General features: G+C 40.3%; 1 protein-coding gene across 2 annotated transcripts; it reads right to left on the bottom strand.

The window, feature by feature from the left end:
* Positions 1–6301: 6301 nt before the first annotated feature.
* Positions 6302–15564, bottom strand: LOC103702984 (CTP synthase). 2 transcript variants are annotated; one of them, XM_026802963.2, is made up of 22 exons: positions 15338–15438; positions 14987–15225; positions 13750–13829; positions 13193–13279; positions 12938–12988; positions 12721–12838; positions 12524–12580; positions 12346–12410; positions 12148–12231; positions 11999–12049; positions 11821–11883; positions 11640–11686; positions 11422–11491; positions 11271–11333; positions 9821–9910; positions 9691–9729; positions 9322–9549; positions 9134–9219; positions 8943–8991; positions 8637–8717; positions 8446–8539; positions 6302–6783 (listed from the first exon to the last, which is right to left on the bottom strand). In XM_026802963.2, exons 2-22 carry the CDS (start codon positions 15102–15104, stop codon positions 6587–6589), a joined length of 1818 nt encoding a protein of 605 aa, XP_026658764.2. In that variant the 5' UTR covers positions 15105–15225; positions 15338–15438; the 3' UTR covers positions 6302–6586. The 2 variants fall into 2 exon arrangements, with proteins under 2 accessions (XP_026658764.2, XP_038976706.1); XM_039120778.1 differs by having other exon boundaries at positions 14987–15564.
* Positions 15565–16225: the final 661 nt, after the last annotated feature.

The raw sequence follows: 16225 nt of genomic DNA, 5'->3' as shown, positions 1-16225 counted from the left end.
CAAGAACTTTTCATAACAGAGGAATCTTGAGACAGAGAGTCTGCTCGTATTGCAAAAACTTTATCAAGCATAAAGATTCAAACACCTAAATGAAGAGAAGGGAGGGAAGAACGAAGGAGAGCAGAAACCGCATCAATCTCTCTGACACTAAAGGAGTAAAAACCGTGTCTCTATGCCGTAGCCGCCGCTCAAGAAGGCCTCTTAGAGAGCTAGAGAGGAGGTTCGGACTCCGAAGGAGAGGCGGCCTAAAAATTGAAGATTTGAGAAGCCGTCGATGGTCGAGCCGAAAAGGAAAGGGTCGAAGAATTGAAGAAGCACCGGCGTATGGGAGGAGAGGAGAACTGAAGAAGTCGAGAATGTTCAGCAAAAAAGAAAAGCACGGGCAGAGAAGGAGGGAAGAAATATCCGTTGTTTGTCAATTACCACAGGTTCGTAGGCGCCACCTATCTGTTACCTCACCTCAATCATCTATAACCCGTAGCCTGTCTGTCGTCGGAAACGCACTGTAGCGGCGTAGCCAGGCGGTAGCTCACTGTCCTGCTAGCTTTCAGATGTGAAAACTGTGCAGCAGTGAGATGGACTCATAGGCACTGGGCAGAGTGGGGCCTTTCTTGGGCCGAGGACCTTAGGCGACCGCCTTAGTGGCCAAAGGCTCGAGCCGGCCCTGCCTCTAATGAATAAGCCCACTGCCCACCTTCATGTTCTTGTGTGCCCTTGGAAGCCAAAAGGAATTAAAGAAGATGTAGGCTTTTGATGGGATTTAAGGACCTTGCAAGGGTGGAAAAGGTTCTAGCGGTTGGTCGGCCACTTGTGAAGGCTTGAACTCGCACCCGTTGGTATATCATTATCTGTCCTCCCAAGCAATTCCAAAAGCCAAGGCGACGGCTACTTGGGCCATCCAAGACTTCGCCTGCATCTTGTATGCGAGAAGGGCGACCACCGATCACCATCGGGGTATATTGCGTGCTTGGGCAGCAAATAAGGGAACAAACAAATAGCACCTATTCTGTTAAAAGGCATAGCCTCTATCCACACTTACATTTATTGACCTTAATCTAATCCAACACATCCCAGCCATCTAAACCAAAAGTGATATGAACCTTTGAATCCAATTCAACAAATCCCAACCATCTAAATTCTAAAATACTCATATATATATATATATATATATATATATCAATGATTCATTTATTTGGAATGAAGAGGATTCTGAAAACACAAGGAAGAGGAGTTTTTTTTACCCCATAGAGTCAACACCCAATTGGAAGCCAAAGTCCAGCGCGCAGCCCAAGTCAACTGTAGCGCCTTTAGTCTGAACACACGTACGGTTGTTCCATATGGACCAGATGCACCACGGAATCAGTAGCAGTAGCAATGTCCCATACCACCTTGCTTAGTGTTAGAATTCATTGATTAATTAATTATGCCAAATTTAGTCAATCTTATCAAACTTCACTTTGATTGATTTGTAATTGATTGTGCTAAACTAATCGGACCACCAAACTTCGTCAGCCTCCTAGTCTATATAAATGCTGCTCCTGTACATTGAAATAGACATGCAAAAATACATTTTTTTTCTTATTTTCTTATTTTTCTTCTTTTTTTCAAATATTTCAACTTGGTATCAGAACCACCGATCACATAACCTGTTGCCATCCTCTCTTTCACCTTTTTCTGTAGTCACCATCGCTTGTAGATCCTTTATTTCTTTAGCCTCATTTTGGGGGGGGGGGGGGGGGGGGGGGGGGGGGGGTAGCCAGGGCTCCGGCCTCGGCAGCTTTCAAAGTCCCTTTTCCTCATTGAGATCATGATAAAATCATAACCTTCTTTCTTTATTCTTTTTCTCTTTAATTATTTTTTGCTATTTTTTCATTATTTTGTTTTACTGTGTTTCTTCCCGAGTGCTTCACGTGAGAGGCTAAGAGGGTTTGGGTGTTCACTCTCCCAAACCGAAAACACAACTGTTTTTCTCGCTAGGTTTTTTTTTGTTTCTCCATGAAGGCAGCGGCAACACGCACTAAACTATACCGTCAGAAGTTTGGCGGGTAAACTTGGCAGGCACAGTCTCGCTCCAAACCCAGCAGCAGCGCGCCAAACCGTACCATTAGAAGCTTTGCGAGTAAACTTGGCAGGCACAGTCTTGTTCTAAGCTCCAATAGCAGCGCGCCAAATCGTATTGTCAGAAGCTTAGTGGGTAAACTTGGCAGGCACAGTTTCACTCTTTCACCAAAACTCAGCGCGTCAAACCGTACCGTCAGAAGCTTGGCGGGTAAACTTGGCAGGCGCGGTCTCGCTCCAAACTCCAGCAGCAGCGCGTCAAACCGTACTATCAGAAGCTTGGCGAAAGTAAACTTAGCATGCGCGATCTCGCTCCAAACCCCAGCAGCTCCTACTACTCTTCATCTAGTACATCAGTTTTTCGATTGCCTTCTCTCTGAGACTGTCCACGCTGCAGACGTCTTCACCAAAGCTCATCCTCCTGACATCTTTCGATCTCTTGTTTTCAAACTCAAGTTGGTATCTACTTTACTACCTTGAGTTTGATGGGGGATGTTAGAATCCATTGATTGATTGATCGACCTTACCAAATTTTACCTTGATTGATTTGTGATTGACTGTGCCAAACTTAATCGACCTTACCAAATTTTACCTTGATTGATTTGTGATTGACTGTGCCAAACTTAGTCGGCCTTACCAAACTTCGTCAACCTCCTAGTATTATATAAAGGCTGCTCCTGTACATTGTAATAGACAGGCAGAAATACAATTCTTTTTTTTTTCTATTTTTCTCCTCCTCCCCAAATATTTCAACTCTTAGTATGGTTTTATCCAGCATCAACTGTTGCTTTAGGAAGGGCTAGCATGCTGCTGCTTCTTTTTTCATTGCTACTCTATTTCTTCAGTGGAGCTTTCTAGAGTAAGAGCACCTCAGCATCAGCCAAAGCCAAGTACTACTTTGTCTATATTCTAATACATTCTTCCTGTTGACTTAGCGTCGACACCTTGTAACAGGTCATGATCTAGTCAATATGCATCCGCAATATTACTTGAATCTATACTTCTTATGAAAGTTGCAACTAGTTCTTCTTTGTTGCAAGTAGTCTTGTGATAATTATCACATACATGTCGACAATTCTCACTGTTTGACTTGGAAATCAAAGAATAATTAAATTAAAGCAAAAGTTTAAATAATAATTTTCCTTTAGTGTCAATGGGTTCTACACTAGTAGCTAACAACATTACGACCTATGAGAGCCAGAGCAGATCTCACAAATTACAAGATAAAAACATAGTTATATTACACAACACGCCACCATGGCACATTCATAAGGCAGTATGATTGCTGGATACAATTTTTCCACACCGAAGTCTTATTACTATTTTAGAATTTTCAAGCATATCCTACATAAACCAGGGGAGACACAAAAGATGAAACTCGAAAGTTATTGGATAACATTAAGACATTTCCTTTTGGGGGGGATTTCTAATGTGTAATATTGATAAATTTCAGACAATTCCCAGAAAAAGCCGGAGCACCAAAACCGATATATAAAGAGTTCAGTTTTCTTCACCATTCTGGTGAATGTCTCACCCACACAGTTCTTCGAGTCGGCGACAGGTCTCCAGTAGGGTTGTCCGTTGTCCTCCTTACTCTTCATTCTATATTCTGATGCATTATCCAGGGGACTACGATGTGCGGCGGAGCATCAGATCGTAGAGGTGTATAGACCAGTAGCGGAGTCATGTCAGATCTCGCACCTATTATTTGTCGATGACTGTTTACTGCTGGTTCGAGCAACTCAGTGGGTGGCGAGGGTGATCCAGAATATTCTGGATGGTTACTTTTTTACCTTTGGTCAGCTGGTGAATAGGGCCAAGTCTGCCATTTATTTTAGCCCAAGGATCCAGCCGCAGATTAAGGCCTCTATTAAAGAGATCCTAGAGGTGAGCGAGCAGGAGGCACAATAAGATATCTTGGGGTTCCTATCACTGGCCGACATCTTCGGCGTAGTGATTGCTCCGATGTTGAGCTAAGTATCAGATGTAGATTGGAGGGATGGCAGATAGACGCTCTTTCTATGATGGGGTGGATCATCTTGGTGCAAGCGGTATTGAGCTCGATACTAGTATATTTGTTGGCAAACACACCTATTCTGCTATCACTACTGAGGTCTTTGAAGCAGTTGTTCAGGAACTTCAAGTGAGGTAGGCAGGAAGGCAGGAGAAGCATTCATCTGGTGGCGTGGGAGGTAGTCTATCAAACACTCAGACAGGAAAGATTGGGGGTTCGGTCATTGTTGGCGAGGGAGAGGTTCTAGTTGCGAGATGCGCCGCTAGATTTATTATGGAGCAGGACAGTCTATGGAGTACCTTATTGAGGGCCAAGTATGGAGCATACTTGATGGGGGCGAAGCTCCAGGCCTGGCATCACTGTTCCTTCATTTGGAGGGAGATCTGTTTCTTCGCCCCGTCAGTGTTACCAACGATCAGGTGAATGATTGGTGATGAGCAGTCCATTGATGTCCTGGAGGATAGGTAGGTGGCGAAGCAACCGCTTTGCCGGATGCCGACAATGGTCGACTCGGCGAGGCTGGCCGAACTCAGTGTTAGTGAACTAACTGTCTCCGATGAGGGTTGATGGGACAAGGTTTTGATTAGGAAGACTTTCGGGGTGCAATTAGCTGAGAGGTTACTTGCCATCCCGCTACCTTAGGGAGCATCAGATAGACAGGTTTGGGTGGCAATCGGGACAGCGAGGGTGCACTTAGTTGACTTACAGGCAATGATGGGTGGTGAGGCATCTAGGCGATGTGATGGCAGCTGGACTAAAAGATGCGAGTTCACCCCTAAGTGGCATTGTTTACCTAGAAGATGGTCTAGGACTGCCTGCTGACCAGGAGCATGCTGGCTAGGAGGGGAGTCAGAATTTTTTTGATATGTGTGGACTGTCCGAATTCGGTGGAGATTGTCAGTCATGTTTTGTTTGAGTGCTCACGGGCAGCACAAGTTAGGAGGAGGGCATTGTTTCCCCTACCGAGGATCGATGTGGCAGCTGGGGACTTTCTACGGCATGTGAGGTCTGCCATACAATCCCCGAGCACTGCAGAGTGAGGTATTGCTATTGTCTACTTGGCTTATCACATTTGGTTGGACAGAAATGACAGTATTCAAGGACAGGAGGGCACCCCTGAGGTCTGTTGTGGAATGGGCTCTCCATCAGGTTGTGAAAGTTATTGAGACTGTCGGGTCTGATTCATCTAAGATGGCTAGGCATATCTGGGACCCCCTCTTCGCTATCACAGTGCCCAGGTTTGTCCTTGTTACTTGAAACCCCCATCCCCTAACCATCTTAAGATGAATTTTGATGGGAGTCTGTCCGCTAGTGGTGATAGTGCTAGAGTGGCATTTGTGATTAAGGACCAGGGCTCGAGGTTGATTGCTGTAGGGAGCGTCGTTCCTTCGAGGTTTTAGCATTTGGGATAGAGCTTAGGGCAGCATGGGAGGGACTCTCCTATGCGAGACATATGTTAGAGGCTAGGTCTATCATCTTGGAGGGAGACTCAACCTCATTAATTGAGCGCATTACTGGAGGAGGGGCGGGGGAAGGCAGAGCACCCCCTCCTAGGCGACACATAACAGAGTGTCATGCTTTCCAGGTCAGGCATGTATTTTGGGAGGCAAACAAAGCTACTGATTGGGTCGTCTCATTTGTTGCTCATCATTCTGAAGAATTTCTTTGGACCTAGCAGACCTCTGCTCCTCCTTTATGTAGCCTTCTTGCTAGTGATGTAGCTGGCTGTACTCATGCGAGATCAGTGTGAGCAGCCGATGTACAAATAAAACCAAAAAAAAAAAAGAGTTCAATTTCCAATAAACATTTTTAGTGGTTCATTATGCCCTGATATTCCTTTCCCTCCGCCAACTCCTTTCCAACCAGGAAGTAGCTCTGAAGCTCTTCACCCCAGGTCTTCTAATTTTAAAAAGAAACCCAGGTTCTGATGGCTGCATCGCACAGAAGTGAACCTCAAGGCTTGGGCGACTTGATATCAGCCTTATGCCATTGCAGCTTGTATGTATACTATCTTCTTGGTAAGTTACAATGAACAGATATGGCCAAAGAAAAATAGATAACGAACATAAGACAAACACATTCTCCACAATGACATGCCACAATCAGTTCATCCATAAAGGAATATTGACAACAGTCAAACACCAACTTTACTCTGGAAAGCTACAGTCTTGGTGCCGGATGATACTCTATGCCATACGCTCAGTGCCGAATGAAGCCAAAACCAAGCCTTCATTTGCTCGGCTCAAAAAAGTACTGTTCAAGAACGAAGTCATTTTCATATATCAGGGAAAGAAAAATATGCACTATTACTGTCCAACACTATTCAACCCAGCCAAAAATACATATAGGCCGTTCCTCGTTAAAACCTTGGAACAAGCTCCACAACTGCAACAGACCCTAGAGGTACAAAATTGTTTTCCTTCTCAACTGACTGTACAGGCCAAATCAAACGATAAAACTGGCAACCCGAACTCCAACAACAAAACAGGTCCTAAAACCACACCAAGTGTTTTGTTAGACATGCATGCCATTACCATTGGAGTGGAAGCTTCCATCTAATAAGCTTTTTGCAGGCTTCTTGGTAATCCCAATTTGGCAGGCATTCAGCTTTGAAACAGGATTGCTTGGAGTATTTTTGGTAGGTAGCTGGCTAGAATGGGTGGTACCTTGCAGCAAGGCAGCCAATTGCCCGCATGAGGCTGCTATAAGGCCTATTAAAGAGCGAAAATGCATGCTTGTCAGGCAGGGACTGTAAATGAAAGTAAACGAGGGCATCCTACAGTGTCCCATTTCTTTTGGGTGTAAATAAACCGTGGACCTCCAAAGTTTGAACCAGATATGCAAAAGCAAATACAAGCATGCAAATGGAAAAATAAAATACAAATGACTGCCACAACACATACAGGACAGGTTAAGTCCAATATCTGTCAACGACAGCTTGGTACATCAATTTATGTTATGCGAGCACATTACTCAAAATGCTCCAGTAGTCCCATAATATTTTTCGCAATGTACATAAAAATGTCAAGTCTCTTGAGACTCGTAACAAAATACAGCAAAATCCAAAATCCTTGCATGCAACAGCTATTAACAATGCGCACACCATACAAGATAGCAATGGACATAAAGATGATCAGTAGAGCCAGGGAACAAAGTGACTTTTGACATGGCCAGACTCAAAGATCTCGACTTGAGTACTCATCCATACACAGTACACATCATCATTGCAATACAAAAGAAATTCTTAAAACGTCAATTTTATAAATATACGGAAAAGAAATTACATTGATTATCTGGTTCAACGATGCTAGTTTTAGCACACTCAAATACCAGAGTTTACATCACTACTGTAAATTATAACTAATAAGTTTCGACAAACCATTCTATTTGTTCATGCTACACAGATTATGTCTTAGCATCAAAAATAGGTGCAAGGCGTCGGATTCTCTCAACCACAAAAAAGAGAATTCAAGTGCACGCACTGTTTGCTTATCTACATACTGATATTTGTCCTAGTAGAAACATTACATACGATAAACAAGTAACAAAAAATTCAATATACCCATGATGGAAAATAAAGCATATATAAAATAGCAATCAAATAGAAGAATATGTTGCACTCAGATTGGGATTAATTTTTCAAGGTCTTTGTCCAAGAATCATAAACTGCCAAGAAGAGTCCTAACTACATGTAGAACCTCTACTGCAGGAAATTAGGGATATACTAATGCATATACCTTGGGTGTCAATCATGTACCATCCTCAATAGTGGAATCAGCTTGCAAATAGCTTGCGAAAGCAAGTCAAAAAATATAAGAAAGGGAGGAGCAGTGTTATATATTAGACAAACACATGCAGGAATGTGAATCCTTTTTTTCATGGCATTGATTTGTTGATTAATCTACCCACATTTAGCTCAGAAAAAAAAACTTAATCTACCCACATTTAAAATGTAAAGAAAACAACCCCAATTGTCGATACATGTACATCAGTAAAGATTGAAATTATGCAGCATTGTAATTTCATATCAACCTAAATAACTGCTTGTGTGCCAGGTTTAGGTTTTTAGGTACCCAGAGAGCTAAAATGTTTTCGAGTTACCACTGCTGTTTTAAGTCAAGGAAAATGAGACTGTTAATATTTTCCCAAAGAAACGAAATCACAGAGAATCAAGAGAACAGGCATCTTACGGATGCTTGACCTTAAAAGAGGTAAAAGAGGAGTTTTAAATGTGGAAATAAATAGGTAAGTAAATAAGTTGGCTCCAATAAAAAGGAACCTAGCATGTTTTTTGGTTATCAATGATGAAAATAAATTAGACCGAGATCATTGTATCTCATCACTTGAGGGCGCCAGAAAAAGTGACACGATACCTAAAAATGGAGCTGAAGGTTTTCCAGGTCGTGACTTGAACTCTGGATGAAATTGCACTCCAACAAAATATGGGTGCAAAGGCAGCTCAAGAATCTGCAAGAATCAAAATGATCAAACGAAATCCATCAGCAATGCAAAAGGCATCCACAGAAGTAGGAAGAAAATCAATTGCACAGTTTCACATGCATACCTCCATTCGTCTTCCAGTTTCATCTTTACCTACAAATTCAAGACCAGCTCTTTCAAGTTCCATGATCATATCAGGGTTTACCTGGATTAGAATATAAATATGTATAGATATGTAAATTGACAATATAAAATCCCAATGCTCCAATATATGGCGGTGATACTAAAAAAAAAATGTTCAGCATGAAAGAGAAATATAACCTCTCTTAATACTAGAATAGAAGTCAACAGATACAACAAATATATACCAGACAATCATGTAATTACAAAATCAACATAATGCTACACAAAGCAATGTCATAAAACAGACCTCATATCTATGTCGATGCCGTTCATCAACATAATTCACATTGCCGTACCTACCAGAGAAAGGAAAAAAATACAAATCAAGTTCTCTGTTTTATCTTCTTTCCCTTACAGAAGCAGAGGGATTAACTCCACCTGCCCAAACATGCATCATAAAAACAGGCAAGGTTTGTCAAGGGATGTCTCAGTCCTTACAATTTTGCAGATTTGCAGTCGGTGACATGGAAAAATGTCGTCCTTGATCCAAGTCGCATTGTTCCCCCCATGTGAGTTTTTGAACCCTGTAAATGTCAACTCCCAGATCATGATATAGAAAGATTCTTCATGATCAAATGCATTTTAAAATATGAAAGTGTGATCTTGAAGATAGTAACCAAGTTGACCTCTGGCATAAAAATGACACATGGACTTGTTGTGTCTGGGTCAAACTCTGTGCTGTTCGCATCCTGCATGTTGAGAACAGAACGTGCAAACTCAATAACAGCAATTTGCATTCCAAGGCATATGCCAAGAAACGGAATATTATTTTCTCGGGCATATTTTGCTGCAAGAATTTTCCCTTGCACTCCCCTGTCCCCAAAGCCACCTGGAACTAGTATGCCATCTGCACCCTGATATGAAATACTATTTAGACGACTGCAAGAGAAACATACAAAATAATAAAGCACAATGAAATAGGAACTAGAAATATAGCATTAGAATTCTGGTTTGGCTATAAAAACACTAGAGCCATAGGCAAAGGAGCCGCTCACCTTCAAAAGACTCCATGCCTTCTCATAAAGATTAGGTGCCTATACACAATAAATAGGAAAAACGTTTCCAATATTATAAGTTGATAAAGATAAAAATCTAAGGGTATAAAGACTGAATAAAGCAATAAACCTCTTTCTCAGTTGTATCTTCAAGGTCGCTAGCAGGAACCCAATCAACTACAAGTTTCCGATAACAAGCAATAGAAGCATGCAAAAGAGCCTGGAAACAGGTTACAATCAAAAGGACTGATGGAAGCTATAGGTACGAGTTGCAAAATCACATCATCTGAGAACATCATATCCATCATTTAAGTACATACAGAACCATCACAAAATGCAACACAAATTGAAACTCCAATAGCAGCATCACGTAGCGACGTAGTGTTCAAAGCTCAGACTTTTACGTATCACATTTGCACCCAAAATTTAATGGTTGGTACCAAATTAAAAAAAAGTAGCATATTAACTCCTTGCAAGCAGTGTAGCGCATCTTTTAGTAAAGATGTGTTATCAAGGGACCAAGCACTCTTATGCTTGACTGCCAACCCCATCTTTTATGCAGAAAATCTAGTTTTTCACATAAAAAAGCCAAAAGATGGCATCTTAACAACCTTGCATGAGATAATACAAAGCCCCAATAGGAGGTATTCTGTTACTTTCTGCTTCCACTGCCACCGCCACAGAAAAGAAAAGAAAAGAAAAGACACAGGAAAATTCCAAATTTTGATTTCTAAGTATAATGCATCAAACTAGATTTTTTTCTTTTTTTAAAAAAAATATAGAAGTGATCAAAAGACAGCATTAAAGGCATATTGCGCCATTTGAAACATACGGTCATTAATATTGGGTAATGCAGAATATTATAGTATTTGAATCGTGCGATGAAAGGCCGACAGAAATATCAACAGTTTTCTACTTAAAAACATTTTCTGTCCAAATTCAAGATTTCAAAATTTCCATGGCATGCAGTTGGTCAAGATAATTTGTAATGTCAAAGTGGCATGGCCACTTACGCAGGTGGTTTGCATTTAAAAAATATCTAAAAATTTATTATCCATAATAATAGATAAAATAGAAAATAGGAGATGAAACAGTGAAGGATTAGGGAAAAATGAGAAAAGGTTATAAAAGGGAGGCAGAGGGAAACATATGTGGGGCTTACACTTTTGGTAGCCACTTTTGCACCTACAAAGCAGCCTATCCACATGGAAAGGCAGCCTAAACCCTATGAAGGGCGGTCAGGTGCTGCATATGCAGCCGCATAGACTGTCTCAAAAACAATGTGCAAAACCTAAAAACATATCTATTAAGAAAAACATGATATATTGAAGAAAAGAATAAAAATTTTAAACCACAAGAAATGGACAAGAAAACAGTTGCCCAAGAGTGTTTTTATAGCACTATAGTGATTGTTATAAGGTAGGGGTGGAATAGAAAGGGTACTGGGCTGCATGCCACATCTGGACAACTGTAACAGAACCAACGTGACGAGTGCATATTCTTAATGCAAATAGAAACCTACAGAAAAAGGAAATGAATGAAGAAACTGTCCACAGAGGGACAGCTGAGAAGAAACTTACCTTCAATACTGAAAGATAAGAATCAGGAAGACCAGTATATTTTCCAACCATAGCAATTCTGACCTGTAGGTCAGAAAAAGCATCAATATAATGCAATCAGCAGTTATATACAGTCCGGGCCCTAAAAATAAGTCAAGTGCTTGAAACCCACAGGTTCATGCAATGTGTCACAGATTTCAGCCCTGGACACCCACTCATCCAACTTGGGCTCCCCAGCGACACTGAATAGAATGGAGACAAAATTGTTGTGCGGCAACAAAAAAAAAAAAAAGAAGTAACCGTACCTACAGTAATATATATTAATATGTGCAAAGTGCAAGATTATATGATTTCTTAAAATGGATGGATAGCTGTAGTTAACAGACAAACCCTAAAAGGTCCAATCTTCTTAAAATAGCTTCATGTGCCTTCTGGTCCTAACAAAAACAACAGAACCATATGATTGATTAAATTGACTTTGCAACGACTGCCCATAGGCAGCTCGAATGGGTAAAAAACAATAATTTCAGCAGTAGAAAAACAATTTAAAAAGAAAGCAAATATCACCTACCCTTAAAAGCAAAGGAATGCGCCAAATGTTTGCAACATCATAGAGGGTAACTATATTCGCTGCCTGCAACATGAATTTTACATGATTTAGGAACAGACATGGTTTAACTAATAAGATTGCCCTCATATATGACCCACTAATATGGCACATTAACAATCATCTTGTTGGACTAAGATACCGAAACATGACAAACTTTTGACAATTTTTCCTTCACGTTTTCAACAAGTGGCTGCAAGAAAAGTTCAATCCATTGATCAGAAACCACCAATAACACCACAAAAATATTGAAAATCATAGGTACATAGAAAAAGAAAGTTAGGGTGGGACCTTCGCACTACGACAAGCTAGAATATTTGGAGTCAATCCAAGTCCTCTGAGCCCCCTAACACTATGCTGAGTCGGCTTAGTTTTCTACATGTAGAAAAATAGGTTTAATCACAATCTCTCTACTGATTCTTAGAGAATGGTTCATTCAAGAAACATTTCCATAGGGTGAATATCGAGTTAGAAATTTGAATTACATACCTGTTCACCTACCACGTTTATAACTGGCACAAGACTGACATGAACTAGGCAAAAGTTGCCAGGCCCTGAACAAAGAACCACAAGGACAAAAAAGTCACTCTGTGATAGAATCTCAAAGCAAGTCGATATTTAATTTTTTTTAAAAAAAAAACTCAGTGTGCGGGCATAATCACCTCACCTACATGGTAAGAAAATTGACCCAAAGCTTCAATAAATGGCATCGACTCAATATCCCCTGCATCAAGAATGTTATTGTTATTATGCCAATGGTGATCTCTGTAGCACACCTATATGACTATTGAATGGATAGCAAAATGTTTCAACATGGAAAGAAACAAATTAAGCAGCTTTCTTTAAAAATAACAAATAAGGTACCTATAGTTCCACCCAATTCTATGACACAAACATCAGCTGGCCCCTCTTGGCCATCAACGGGTATCATAGCCACACGTTCAATCCACTCTTGTATGGCGTCAGTAATGTGGGGCACAACCTTTACAGGAGCCAGTAAAAAGTAATCAGGAGAAGGATACTACCTCAATTATCCAATAGACATAAAAGCAGGATAATATAGCTAACAATTAAGACAAACCTGAACTGTTTTCCCAAGATAATCTCCCCTTCTCTCCTTGTCGATGACAAACTACACAAAGCACAAAGAAATAGCTGAGAGACTTCAAGAAAATGTGCGAGCAAAGTAAAATTGCACCAGACTGGAGAATTCTGAATATACAAATGCTTTAAGCTAATTTTAACCTTGATATCTTCTGGTAAGACCAAATATCTGAAGTAATTGACCGAGATTTTTTCATACAAGTTCAAGAAGCAGAGCTGAAAACTTCAATACCTGATAAATTTTCCCAGTCGTTATGTTGTTGTCACGAGTTAATTTAACATCCAAAAACCGCTCATAGTTTCCAAGGTCCAGATCCACCTAAAAAACTAACACATGTAAGGCTCCATAATTTCACTTAGCTGATAAACAAACTTATAAAGGTAACAAGTTCTATTTCGGTAATTTTTCCAGACCAAGCAGAAGGATAATAGCAAATGGAATAGAGCATGAATTGTTTTACATCAAATGAACATGCCAAAAGAACAAAGTTAGGTTTAAGGAACCACAAGACAGTCAAAATGGAAAAAAATTTGCATACTCGAACGGTATGTTTCAACCACAGCTTTCAAACTTAAAGATATAAATTGTTATTAGATATTTTAGAAGTGTAGCTAACAAAATGATCGATCATGGTTATGCCAGCCAAAAAAAATCATACGTCATATCACCAGATGAACTTAACTAAACACTAAAACAATCGGACAGGGCAATCAAGAATGATGCCAATATTCAGAAACCCCTAATAGTGCACAGGCCCAAAACAAATACAATCTAAGGAACTTCCTTACCTCCCCTCCATCATCTAAAACGAACACCTCCCCATGCTCAAATGGGGACATTGTTCCAGCATCTGTGTTCAGATATGGATCTGCAAATGTCAGTAATAAAATCATGTGTCACCCATTCAGCTAGCAAATCACGGTAACAGAAACATTTACCGGACAGGGGTAGAGACGACATTATTGAAATAAAATTAAATTCCAAAAACCCAAAGCTATGAACAGAAGAAACAATAAAACTGTGGGCGGAAGTGATTGGAAGAGAAATATATGAATTAATCAAAAACTGGCCATCTCTGAGATGAGTTCAATCCCCCTTCTCTTTCACTGGAGCCAAGATGAGCATATAAGGATAAAAATGGTGGTCCCCATGCCCCAGCATTGACCACATGACAGGTGCCGTCCACTTCTCCACAATCTCTACCAGAAGCAATTTAACATACTAAAATTATAAAAGGGGGGGAAATAAACCGCTCTAATTTTGCTCCACTATCTCCACTTTCCGTACTTTGCTTCAGCTTGAACTAATTTTGTTCAAGATAAAGAGGAGCGCATGTAACTGAAAAACCCTCAAATTTTCTTCAAGAAAGCAACGAGTTTGCGAACAGGGAATTTGCAAAGCTAAAATGTTTTGCTACAATGAATTGCCACAGTTTGAGATTAAAGGGGAAGTACCCAAAGTAAGACAAAGCCGTGGGACTCATTAGGGTTTTGTAGCGCCACTTTAACCCAAAAATAATAGTAATAATAGTAATAAAACGTTTAGAAGCACGGATGAAATAAAGAAAAGGTAAACTAAAGAAAGACATGAAACCTCGTAGAAGAAAAAACCAATCTTTTAAACCCTAATTAACAAAAATACCAAAATGATTCTTTTGCCAAAGAAATTAAAAACACGTATTAAAGTACATAAAAGCACAGATAATTTCAATAGCTCCAATGGCATGAAATTAAACATAAGCGGAAAAAGAAAAAAGATCCGATCGATCTTGCAATGCACTAAGCAATAAAACACCAAGAAGATTCACGGATTCCTAGATAAAAACATAAACCTTTCGAGACACAAAAGAATCACATTCGTGGATTCCTAGATGAAGCAAAAAAAAAAAATCATTACTCGCTGAAAACACTATAACCCCAAGAAATAAGAGAAGAATCTTTCTTTCTTGTTCCAAGAAAAGGGAACCATAAAAAAGAACAAGAACAGTCGCTAACACCAAAAGATCAAAAGAGGAAGCAAGATTACCGATCTTAATGGAGGTTACGCGCAGCCCGCACGCCTTGAGGACGACTCCAATGCTGCTGGCTGTCACCCCTTTCCCCAGCCCACTAACCACACCCCCTGTGACCAATACGTACTTCATCCCTCTCTCCTTCTCCCCTGTCTTATGTAAATATCTGGAAAGCAATCTCTCAGAGTGTATATCCACGCAATAAACAAGAAATCTTTGGAACTTGCGCACTATCTTCCAATAAAAATGACTTCTTGGAAAGAGAGAAAGAAAAGGAGAAGCTTAGAATCCAAGAAAGAAAGAGAGAAAAGAATACTAATGGGATTGAGAGAGATGGAAACAGAGGAGAAGAGGAGCTCGAGTACAAGAAAGGATGAGCGGTGACGACCTCCCACCCTCTCTTTCTCTCTCTATATCCGTGGAGCCGTTTCGAGGAGAGCGAGCGCCTCCCTCGTTGGAAAAGAGAAGGCGGAGACTAATGGTACGAAGAAGAGGAGGACTGTGGGGGATTGGGGGAGGAAGCGGAGGCCATTAAATAAAAACCCTGGCGACCGAGGCCCCCCTCCGCTCCTCTCCGTCGCCTTGGGTTTTATTTTCACGCCTTTCTACTTCCTGGTCTACTACCATAACGGCCTCTGTATAGGATTTGTGGGGATTTGTGGCGACCGGCGATTGCCGGTTGTCTCATGACAGTTGTACTTTTTAAGGATGACGGCGACGTGTGCGCGTAGCGGGTTTCGTGAGCGGTGTGAAAATAAGATCGCTTTGAGAATTAATAAATGTTTTTAAGATTTTTTTAAGCATATTGATCCCTAATATATTTTTTATCTGTGAATTAATCTGTCTCCTTTATATCTATATAAAAATCTTTGCAGAGTCGTCTGATTATATAATCGAACCCTTTCGCTGTTTTCGCCACCAAACCTTTGTTAAAAGGATCATAAAATGCAAAAAAATACTTGGCTTGACAGCCAATAAGGCTTGAGATTAGCCTCTTCTTGCTTATTTCACCATCCTCTTGCTCAGATATTGAATAATAGGAAACCAAAGAAGGAGGGAGCATAAGTTAAAGAGTTAGGTAAGTATGACAATCAGAAACAAAAATATCCAAAAGTATGAAGTTAACACCACTAAAAGAGTACAAGTTGAAATAGTCCATTATCATTTAATTAATAGGGACATATGAATAATAAGTTAATAAATTTTAGAAATTAAAATACAAATACAGAAATGATAGGGCTTAATATATAAAT

This window comes from Phoenix dactylifera, unplaced genomic scaffold (genome assembly GCF_009389715.1).
Source record: "Phoenix dactylifera cultivar Barhee BC4 unplaced genomic scaffold, palm_55x_up_171113_PBpolish2nd_filt_p 000881F, whole genome shotgun sequence".
NCBI lineage: Eukaryota > Viridiplantae > Streptophyta > Magnoliopsida > Arecales > Arecaceae > Phoenix > Phoenix dactylifera.
The sequence above is the reverse complement of the archived record's forward strand: the minus strand, read 5'-3'. Positions and strand labels throughout refer to the sequence as shown.